A 12,222-nucleotide genomic window follows, 5' to 3' on the forward strand; every position below is an offset into this window, starting at 1 on the left:
GGAGTCTGTCAGAGTGTGGACAGACTTCCATGTGTCCAGGTGGGACCCTACAGAAAGTGGTCTGTGTTCTAAGGAAGGAGAAGCCTTCCTGTGTCTGCGGCTGCAGATGGAGCTCTGCTCTGGACATTGCCCTGGCCTGGATATATTAGTTGTATATGGGGAGGACTACACCTCCCAGCATGTGCTGAGACTCTCGGTCCGAGTCTGAAGCCACGGACATTTATGTTCTTTTGAGCCTAAGCTAGAGGCTATTTTGGTGATATGCTGATTTATGGTTTATGGAGCAAATAAACCTCATGAACTTTGGGAAGAACCTGTCTCATGATTGTCTCCCGCTGCACCTGAGCGAGTTACATCCCTACATCATCTATGATATTACCTGTATTTGTCATATCCCTGGAAGCAGTTATTTCTGTCTGTGTTGTCTCAGCTGTCTCTTGTATGTTGGTGACCAATCCTTGTATCGACGACCCTTCTTCCTGGGGTTGGAGAAGTTTTCACCGGCCCCTCCTGGTACGCTTTCTTGATCGCTTGATGAATCTCCAGTATACGACCCTGTATTTTGTGCCTGGGTCTTCTGGTTTCTGTCACTATAATGTTTATTGAATTTCCTATTTCCGTGATGGGTCCACTTGAATACTAGTTTATTGTCAAAATCTCCCTTATCACGGAGAAATTTTTTCTTCTTTTTTTGGATAATCTCTTTTTCAAAGTTATCAATAATTTCTTTTAAATGTAATTGGAAGGGTTTCACAAGAGTAGCTTCATCAACTGAATTCAATTCAGACTCTTTGTCTTTAATGTCCCCCTTCAATTTAATTAGAAATTTATGATCATGGTCGATCAATAGACCGATCAACTCGAAATCTGAGTCAGCCTCCCATGCGGGAAAAAGTTTAATCCGAAGCCCCCTAGGGACAATACCAAGTTTGTTATATTCCTCCAAGCTCTTGATATTCCATCAAGTCTTGGTCAAAGTTTTGTAGAGATTAATAAGTTCAGAGGAAAGACTTTGGAAAGAGCTATCCTGTGTGGCAGCTGCTTTACAGCTGCCAAAGACACCTTCAACCTGGCCTCTCCATGCCTGCTCTCTAGCCTCAAAGTTCATGACCGAATAAACAGACAAGTATGAGAAACTGACCAAAAAGAGCTGGTCTACACAATACTAATATACCGTACACAATCTAAAAGCGTGCCAACACTCCGAAAAGAGAGAGCATTAGTGGAAAACCACTAATGTCCTGTAGCATCTCCATTTTTCGTGATCTGGGGTTGGGTGAGGGCTTATTTTTTGCGTGCCAAGCTGACATTTTTAAGGATACCATTTATGTGCAGATTCGATCTTTTGATTGCCCGTTATTGCATTTTATTGGAATTTTGCGGTAACCAAAAAAAGTATTTCTGGTATTTTGATTTTTTTTCCCCACTACGCCATTTAGCGATTGGGTTAATCCTTTTTTTCATTGATAGATCGGACAATTCTGAATGCGGCGATACCTAATATGTGTATGTGTGATTTTTTTTTTTTATTGTCTTATTTTGAATGGGGGGAAAGGGGGGTGTTTTAAACTTTTATTTTTTTTATTTTTTTCATATTTTTAAAAACATTTTTTAAAATTTTGGCATGCTTCAATAGCCTCCATGGGAGGCTAGAAGCTGCCATAGCCTTATCGGCTCTGCTACATATAGGTGATGAGCAGATTGCCTATATGTAGCTGAATTACTGCATTGCGGCGAGCGCCGACCACCGACCGGGTGGCGCTCATAGCAATCTGGCATCAGCAATCATAGAGGTCTCAAGGAGACCTCTGGTTGTTATGCCAACGCATCGCTGACCCCCGATCACGTGACAGGGTCAGCGATGCGCGTATTTCCGGCCTGGCGGGCCGGAAGCACTTGTTAAATGACGCTATCAGCGTTTGACAGCGGCATTTAACTAGTTAATAGGCTCAGTTGGATCGCGATTCCACCTGCGCCTATTGCGGGCACATGTCAACTGTTCAAAACGGCTGACATGTCCCAGCTTTGATGTGGGCTCGCCGCCGGAGCCCTCATCAAAGCGGGGGATCTGACCTTGGACGTTAAGCCCTAAGCCCATGCCATTTTGCATGCTTACTCACTTTCTCAATGCTGTTTCGAACTCATGCTCTTTCAAGGCCTCCTTCTGCCTACTCAAAGCACATGTATACTTGAGTGCATGTGTTCTCTTTGGGGAGATGAGAGTAGACTGCTACCTACCAGACACCTCTTTCTTGGAACTCAACATGGCAATTCCTTTTGCCTTGACATTTGCTTAGCAAACGTTGGGCAAACACCTAATGCAGATAAGATGGCCAGCTGGTTCTCACCAAATTGATGAATTCAGCCATTATTAGTCTAATTTGTATGCTCACCTTGAGTGTTTTATTGCACTTCGACATTAGGAAAGTTGATCGTTTCTTAAGATTGAAAAAGACTCAAGATTACTAGAGATGATATATTGCAAGAGATCAAATACTGCTGTTGTCAATTTTGATCTGGATCTGGGAAGGTGTCCAGTGGTGTAACTAGAGTCCAATAGTCACCAGACAAAATTCGGACCTTGGCCCCTACATGCATGTTGGTCAGATGTATAGGTCCTTTTTGCATTCTAAATCCTATAAATACATATGTGTTGCCCCCCTACTCCACTCCTGTGCTAATGTCACCCATCCTGGGTCCCTTTTTGGTATGATGTCCTCCATCCTCAGATCCTTCCTGTAATAATGTTTCCCATCCTGGACCCCTTCCAATTATAATGTTCAACATCCTGGTATAATGGTCTAATGTCCCCCAACTTTGTCTCATTCCAATAATATTGTTCCCTATCTTGGTGTAATGTCCCCATCCTAGCCCTTTCCAGTAACATGTCACTCATCCTGGTATGATATTCCCCTTCCTAAACCACTTCCTGTTATATTGTCCCCCATTCTGGACCCCTGCCAATAATAATATCCCCCATGCTGGTATACCATCCCTATCCTGGGCCCCTTCTTGGTATAATGTCTAACATCCTGGACCAATCCTGTAATAATATTCCATGTTCTACCATTTAAAAATCACATAAAAAAAGATTCTTTTCACCTTTCCCCACTTCGATGACTTTGGCGTTCCTGCTATTGGAGACATGACGTCACTGCTGTGCGCCAACTGTGACTGAAGGAGAGTCTTCCTCTTACTTCATAATTAGTGATGAGCGAGTATACTCGTTGCTTGGGTTTTCCCGAGCATGCTCATATGTCCTCCGAGTATTTTGACGTGCGCGGAGATTTAGTTTGTGTCGACGCAGCTGCATGATTTACAGCTGCTGGACAGCCTGAATACCTGTGAGTAATGCCTGTTTGTTAGGGAATCCCCACATGTATTCAGGCTGTCTAGCAGCCGTAAATCATGCAGCTACGTCAACACAAACTAAATCTCCGAGCACGCCAAAATACTAGGAGGACACCCGAGCATGCTCAGGAAAACCGAGCAACGAGTATACTCGCTCATCACTATTCATAATTCACCAACAGTAAGTTATCATTTTTCCATTGGAGCTACAGCCCTGCCACCGGTCACTATTGGTACTTGTCTAACATTGAGCATTTTGGAATTATTAGTGTATATGTGTTTAAGAAAAACAAGCATTATCAATAAAAATAAAATAAAACCAATGTAGGATTATGTAAATGCCGTCAGAAAAATGACTTTACTAATAACTTCTCATTAGCAGACTTTGTAGTGGCTATGGCTGAATGTGTGGGATTCATCTCACGGAAATACATTCCCTTTAATGGACACATACTGACCACATATGGCGCTATTGTTGTTAAATATGATAACGTGATGGTATGTATGCTAATTTCATGGTATGTTATTTTTTTCTTTTGTGTTTTATTTTAGGAAATAGTCAATTTCAACTGTCGAAAGCTAGTGGCTACTATGCCTCTGTTTGCTAACGCAGACCCGAACTTCGTCACAGCCATGCTCAGCAAATTAAGGTTTGAGGTTTTCCAGCCTGGAGATTATATAATCCGTGAAGGAGCAGTTGGGAAGAAGATGTATTTTATTCAGCATGGCGTGGCCGGTGTCATAACTAGGTCCAGCAGGGAAATGAAACTGACTGATGGATCATATTTTGGAGGTCAGTATGATTAAAATGGGGTGAAAGTCCTCTTTACAAAAATGCTAATCGCCACAGGTAGTAAGGTAAGGCAAGAATGTCAGTACTGTAAGGTAGCGCTGTCATTCAAGGTTGAGGACACTCGCTTGGCAGCCAACAAATCACATCCAGCACAGGTTTCTTAACATAACTCCTACAGTCCATGCAGTTTATTAGGCATCATAAACCAGGAACAGCAACAGAAAGTTCATATAAACAGCATAGCGTCCATGACAGAGCTCAACTCTGCTTATCCTGTGGTCACAAAGGTTGTGCAATGTCCAGTACACAGGCTCTCTAGCCTCAGAGTTATATCCCCTGTCCGAGTTTACCTCATGGCTGCTTCAGCTCACTGCAGGCATTCATTCCCTCTCCCTGGGAACTGTCAGATGCTTGCAGCCATTACTCACAGCATTCATGTGCTGTCAGGCAGGAAGCCCCATCTCCCAGCGGGACCTTCCACAACGGACCAACTGGGTCCAAGCATTCACTCATGTGACCTACCCTGGCCACCTTATATGGTCCGTAGCCACGCCCACGGGTCACATGGCTATGACCTCATCACAGGTCCTTCACACTCAAATAGTCTTTTACTACCAGCGTTTTCAGACACACCCCTGGGTGGATTTGTAGGTAGCTCTCCCTAACACATTGGCACGAAAGATCAGCTCTGCTGATCAGCACATAATCAAGCCTTCATCCCAAGGCCACCCACCTGGCGATACATTACGATCCTTCAGCATCCTACTCCTATCAGGACACTGGAAATGCTTATACGCCTGTCCTGGGACACCCACACAGCGCCCCCTAGCGGACACAGTGGTCACTACACCACAGTACTAAATAATACAATGATGAAAGGGAAAATCAAATGAATGAAATTGTCTGATCTTTCTTGTTCCAGATTCTTGTACTCTATTCATTGTTATGTTTTCATTTATTTAATAAAAGTGCAGGTCACTGTCCCCGAGAAAATCATCTCCCTCATCTCCTGCTGCTATTTCTGATTTTTAATCTTTACTACATATTTATAAACACAATATAAACAAGAAATATAAACCATTACTTATTTGTTATCCCCATGGCTCCTAAACAACATGCTCAAATAATATATATTATTATTATATGAGGTCATCTGTTGATCTAATCAATACATTTATCTACATATATCATTCTACCTGGAGATGGACTTTTATAAATATTGTTTTTTAGCTGTATAATTTTTGTTTGATTTTTTTCTCCTGAGCTATTACCAGAATTTATTTCATCTTTCACTCCTTTTCTGGTTTTCACAAGGGGGGTGGAGGTACTTTTTTCATACTAATTTTGAGAAATATAATTGGGATCTGCCATATATTTTAAACATTTAGCTTATTATTATACATCACCATTACTTGATTTGTTATCACATAGTTTTGTTATATAATATTCATTTTATGCAAATAATTTGCAATATTTATAGTATATATACACTTGATACGCACTTTGTCACCTTTTTGAACAATTAGTGTAAAAAAATATATTGCAAAATGTTTTATTTTATTCTTATTTAAATTTGTAATTGTACATATTTTATCTGTAATATTTATTTTATATGTAATTCATGAGCACTTAGTCAAATTATATATATATAATTTAATATATATAATAAATTTATATATAATTATATATATAAATTTCAAATATATATATTATATATAATATAATATATATAATCAGTGCATGCGCGGTGTACATGTCGGGGTGTGTGCAACCATATGATTAGCAAAGCGCTGTCCTTATTGGCTGTGGCTCACATTTAAACAGCATACACCCTCTGTCCAGACACGCCCCCCGAAGGAGCAAAGCAAAACGTGCGCGTCGGGGCAGAGGGACGGGACTCCCACTTCATTCTTCATAACGCTGTCAAAATCCAGGTAATGGCATTTTGACCACCGTCTTTAATGTACATAATGCCACTGTGCATTATTTTCTGTAGGCACAAGAGGTTCAGCTTAAACCCGTATACATATTAAAGCTCTTATTTAGAGCCATGCTCAGTGTCTATTTACTTTTGCAATGACTGGGTTATACATACTATTTTGAGATACCAAGTGTGGTATTATGAGTGCAATTTTGTATTTATCCCATGTCTTTGCTAAATTGGTAGTGCATGTGCTGTAGGTCCACATTTAATCCATGTACTATTTTTTATTAAAGGTTGGGGAGAAATTTGGGTTTTTGGGCTACAGCATATAATTCACAATTATTTTTGGCTTGGTTTTTTGGACCTCTTTGCAACTAATTGTTTGGTTGTCATTGTGCCATTTACTAGGCAGCAATTCATACAACTTTTAGAGTCCTATCGCCCTCCCTTTCTTATTCTGTATCTTTCTTATTTTTATTACTATATTTTATCATTATTTGTGATTCATTAAAAACTGACTTTGTTACGTATATCCAGTTTTACTCCTTTTTTCCTGTGCTAAACTTTGAGCAGGGACTTTGTAATTTGCTTTATTTTGATATTTTGGAGTAGGTATTTATTATAATTTGGTTACTTTAAATGGGACATATTGGTGTATTAATATATATTAGTTGAAATTTTATATAGTACATGTCCCATAATGATTCATGTAAAAAGTACAACTCTACCTACAAAAAATAGCTGTCTTATCTCAAGAATATACAGAGTTATACACTTTGGGCCATTTTTAGAATTTGCGCTTTTGAAGGCTCTAGAAAATATTCTCATTTAGATAGATTAAAATTATTTTTCCTCTTTTTTTCACAATACATAGGGCTCAATATATATGTCATTTAGTCATGCATTTTTAAATTTAGGACCACAAAGGACATTTAAAACATTTTAAATTCCATTCACCTTTCCATATAAGTTATTTGTTATATTTTTATATTCTCTCTCTCTCAATATAAATATATATATACATATATATATATATATATATATATATATATAGTGAGGTAGCGCTGTCAATCAGTTGGGGATCGTCGCTAGGCAGCACATAAAACACATCCAGCACTGGGTTTTCATAAACCATAACATAGTTCATGCGGTTTATTCCTCCTTCATAAACCTACAGCAGCAATATAAACTTCACATTACAGCATAGCGTCCATTATAGAGCTTCACTCTGGTTATCCTATACTCACACAGGTTAAGCAAATGTCCATTACACAGGCTCTTCAGCCTCAGTGTTATCTTACCCGTCAGGGTCAGCTCACGATTCCTTCACCATGTGGCAGACGTCCATTCCCTCCAGGGAATTCCCAGGCACGTGGAGCCATTCAACACAGCGTTCCCTGCTGTCAGGAAGACGCCCCCATCTCTCTCTCAGACAGGGCTTTCCACACTAGACCAACCAGGTCCCAGCATTCACCACATGTGACCTACCCTGGCCACATTATATGGTCCATAGCCACGCACACCGGGTCACATGACTATGACCTCATCACAGGTCCTTCAACCACTCACACTCTTTACAACAGTGTTCTTTAAACACACCCCCTGGGTGGGTTTGTAGGTAACTAGGGTCGCCCATCTCCCTAGTTACTTGGAGACTTCTCCCTGACACATTGAAACAACACCTCAGCAATATCATTGCTGATCAACACATAAGTCTCCATCTCAAGGCCACCCACCTTGAGAAGCATAACGGTCCTTCCATATTCTGCCACTCATCCTCTCTCTTGGGACATCCTCACAGTGCCCCCTAGCAGACAGTGGTTACTACACCACATACCTCCCCCCTTTTTTCAAACTTGTGGGGTTGAACACACAACATTACACCAGGTTCTCGAGACAGGGCACTCATTACACCTTGCCCCACAGGTCTAGAAAACCGTCTCCATCTATCATACGGCCTCATCTCTACGTTAGGCCTCCACCGCCCCCATCGGTCAGAATATCGGCCCTGATCTTTGGCCCTCCAGTCACAGCCTGTCTGCGTCATCAGACACTGTTTGGTCAACACATTCCTCTCCCTGCTTGTTCCGTTCCATGACCAGCTCCCCCAGTTGGTATGGTCATCAGTCTTAGTTGGGCCTACTGTCTGGCCTGAGTCTGACCCACTCAGCGTCTCACAGGAACTAATGTCTCTCAGTCCCGTACGACCCATGGAACTACCACTTGCTGACTTTCTTCGGCCACCTGCCACGTCACTACTTGAAGGAACCCTTCGGGTCCTTACATCTTGGGTTGGAGACGGCCGCCACCAGGTATTCCGTACTTTATTAATTTGCCAGTGGTGTAGCCTCAACTGCTCAATTTCTTGCAGGTACCCACTCGATACTCCACGAGCATCCGGAAGTCTCTCAGGCTCTCCAAAGAGCCAACCACCATGATGGGAATCCTACCCACTTCACTGGATACCTGGTCTTCATCATCAGGAGGGATCCTCACCCTCACCACACCGGAGATATTCACAAGGTCTTGCATTACCTTCCCGGATCTTCCAATGATTCTCCCAATCAGAGCTTTGGGTACCGGACCCACATCTTTCCGCAAACCCAGCAGATCCATAGCCTCCCTTGCTAACTCTAGGCATCGAGCAGCCTTCACATTACTCTGCCTGACCAGCTGTTTGGCATGGAGACATTGTAGATGCATCTCCTTCAGGACAGCTACTTGGTTTGATGTATCTTCTCTGGCTGATACTATCACCAACTGCCGAGTCTCAGGTGCCCAGCGCACCTTACACGCTTTGACCGCCTCTTTGAAAACCTCATGCACACCTTCCTCAGCACTGGCTTCTTGCATGTCCTCTGGTACATCAATCACAGACTGGAAGGTCGTGGTCTTGCTCTCTTCCTGGACCGAAGGCTCTAGCTTTACCATGGACACTTCCCTCACTATCGTTGACCCGACCGGATGACTGTCTTCTTCAGTTCTTAACTCACCAACTTCAAACAATTTGATCACTTCATGACCCTTTGCCACGATGGCTACTGGCAGTTCTCTCTTATTATCACTCGCGCTCACCCGTGGTAAGTCTTCGTCCAACTTCTCCCACAGAAGACTTTTTACTACTCCTCTGAGCTCCTCCATCTCTTTCTTGAGGTTCTTGTTCACACTTTGCCAGGTGAACAGGTGACCTCTGAGCTCCAAGACTTCTTTCTCGAGCCCCTCCACCCTGTGCTCGGCCATTTGTCTCAGGACTCTTTCTCGTTCGAGATCTTCCACTGTCTCTTTTATTAACTGTATCCCATGATCTTGTTCCCTTTTGGCCACCACGTGTCGCACCACTACTTCTTTGATTATATTCTCAAAGGGTACCACTGGGTCAGTCCCGTCAGCCGAGTGAACCGTCCCGTTACCGTTTAACCGTGTTTTTACCCCAGTCGTCTCATCTCCCAGCCCACCATCCGTCATATCATGAGACGTCAGGTCCGTAAGTTGGGCAGATGTACTTCCAGTCAGTTCTACCTCTGACCTGTCCACATCAGGAGCCGTCACTGTCTCAGTGTCTGCTGGCCCCACAGTCGAAACATCTCCATTGTCTGACCATATGTCATCAAGCAAAACAAAGTCATAGAATCATAGAATCGTAGAGTTGGAAGGGACCTCCTGGGCCATCTGCTCCAACCCCCTGCTCAAAGCAGGATTCGCTAAATCATCCCAGTCAGATGTCTGTCCAGCCTCTGTTTGAAGACTTCCATTGAAGGAGAACTCACCATTTTTCGTGGCAGCCTGTTCCACTCATTGATCACTCTAACTGTCAAAAAGTTTTTTCTAATATCTAATCTGTGTCTCCTCCCATTCAGTTTCATCCCATTGCTTCTAGTCTTTCCTTGTGCAAATGAGAATAAAGATGATCCTTCTACATTGTGACAGCCCTTTAGATATTTGTAGACAGCTATTAAGTCTCCTCTCAGTCTTCTCTTTTGCAAACTAAACATTCCCAAATCCTGCAACCTTTCCTCATCAGACAGGGTTTGCAGACCGGTCACCATTCTGGTCGCTCTTTTCTGAACTTGCTCCAGTTTGTTGATGTCTTTTTTAAAATGTGGTGCCCAAAACTGGACACAATATTCCAGATGAGGTCTGACTAAAGATGAGTAGAGGGAAATAATGACTTCACGTGATCTAGACTGTATGCTTCAGTTAATACATCCTAGAATTGCATTTGCCTTTTTTGCTGCTGCATCACACTGTTGACTCATATTCTGTGATCTATTAGTATACCCAAGTCTTTTTCACATGTGCTGTTGCTTAGCCCTATTCCTCCCATTCTGTATATGCTTTTTTCATTTTTATTGCCCAGATGTAGTACTTTGCATTTTTCCCTGTTAAAAACCATTCTGTTAGTTGCTGCCCCCTGCTCCAGTTTATTTATATCTTTTTGAATCCTCTCTCTCTTCTCTAGTATTAGCTATCCCTCCTAGCTTTGTGTCATGAGCAAATTTAATCAGTTTACCCTCAATTCCTTCATCTAAATTGTTGATAAAGATGTTGAACAATACAGGGCCCTGGACAGAGCCCTGTGGTACCCCACTTGAGACATTCTTCCAACTGGATGTGCAGCCATTTACGACCACTCTTTGGGTCCGATCACTAAACCAGTTATGAATCCACCTAACAGTTGCCTTGTCCATTCCATACTTAGTCATTTTTTCAATAAGGATTGTATGAGATACTTTGTCAAATGCTTTGCTGAAGTCAAGATATACTATATCTACAGCATTTCCTTGATCCACCCAATCAGTGATTCTGTCATAGAAGGAAATTAAGTTAGTCTGACATGACTTATTAGTTACAACCCCATGCTGACTCTGTTTAATCACTTCATTCTTATCCAGGTACTGACATACATGTTGTTTAATAATTTGTTCAAAGATCTTTCCTGGTATAGAAGTCAGACTCACCGGCCTATAGTTGCCTGGGTTCACCTTCTTCCCCTTTTTGAAGGTAGGAACAACATTTGCTCTTCTCCAGTCTTCTGGGACTTCTCCTGTTCTCCAAGAATTTTCAAAGATTATGGAGAGGGGTTCAAAAATTTCTTCTGCTATCTCCTTCAGTACTCTGGGGTGTAATTCATCTGGACCTGGAGACTTGAATTCATTTAGGTTAGCTAAGTGTTTCCTCACTATCTTTCTGTTTATAGATATCCTGGATTCTTCTATTCCCTTAATAGGACAGTGAAGAACAGTTGATGTAACATTTCCTTTCTGAGAGAAAACAGATGCAAAATAGGAATTTAAAAGTTCGGCCTTCTCAACATCCTGTCTTACCATTTCATCATTTTCATCCGTAAAAATCCTATAGCATCTTTGACTTTTCTTTTACTTTTGACATATCCCCAAAATCCTTTATTATTGCTTTTGACATCTCTTGCAAGCCTCAATTGATTGTCAGCTTTAGATAATCTGATTTGTGCCCTGTAGGTTCTGCAGACAGCATTATATTCTTATTTAGATATGCCTCCCTCTTTCCATTTTATAAACATTTATTTCTTCCTTTTTAGCATGTGCTTAAGTTTTGTGTTCATCCATCCTGGTTTCCTTAAATACTTCCTATTCTTCCCTCTTTTCGGAATTGTTAACAATTGTGCTTTGAGAATTTCATTTTTCAAGATTTCCCATCATTCCTGGACATTTTTGTCTTTAAGGATATCCAGCCATTGGATCCCTCCAATTCTCTTTCTGAATCCCTTAACCCCTTCACTACCAAGGGTGGTTTGCACGTTAACTACTGGGCCAATTTTTACAATTCTGACCACTGTCCCTTTATGAGGTAATAACTCTGAAACGCTTCCATGGATCCCGGTGATTCTGACATTGTTTTCTCATGACATATTGTACTTCATGTTAGTGGTAAAATTTCATTCATATACAGTGCCTACAAGTAGTATTCAACCCCCTGCAGATTTAGCAGGTTTACACATTCGGAATTAACTTGGCATTGTGACATTTGGACTGTAGATCAGCCTGGAAGTGTGAAATGCACTGCAGCAAAAAAGAATGTTATTTCTTTGTTTAATTTTTTTTTAAATTGTGAAAAGTTTATTCAGAGGGTCATTTATTATTCAACCCCTCAAACCACCAAAATTCTGTTTGGTTCC

General features: G+C 41.6%; 1 protein-coding gene across 2 annotated transcripts in view; it reads left to right on the plus strand.

The window, feature by feature from the left end:
• The window catches only part of HCN1 (hyperpolarization activated cyclic nucleotide gated potassium channel 1), a 620,282-nt gene that overhangs the window by 560,577 nt on the left and 47,483 nt on the right, over positions 1-12,222 (plus strand). For both annotated transcript variants that reach the window (XM_073583406.1, XM_073583407.1), the window contains exon 6: positions 3,904-4,144. In XM_073583406.1, the coding sequence (XP_073439507.1) occupies positions 3,904-4,144 (241 nt within the window). The remainder of the gene's footprint in view (positions 1-3,903; positions 4,145-12,222) is intronic.

Source organism: Dendrobates tinctorius, unplaced genomic scaffold (assembly GCF_039654945.1).
Source record: "Dendrobates tinctorius isolate UK_male_01 unplaced genomic scaffold, ASM3965494v1 ptg000078l, whole genome shotgun sequence".
Classification (NCBI taxonomy): domain Eukaryota; kingdom Metazoa; phylum Chordata; class Amphibia; order Anura; family Dendrobatidae; genus Dendrobates; species Dendrobates tinctorius.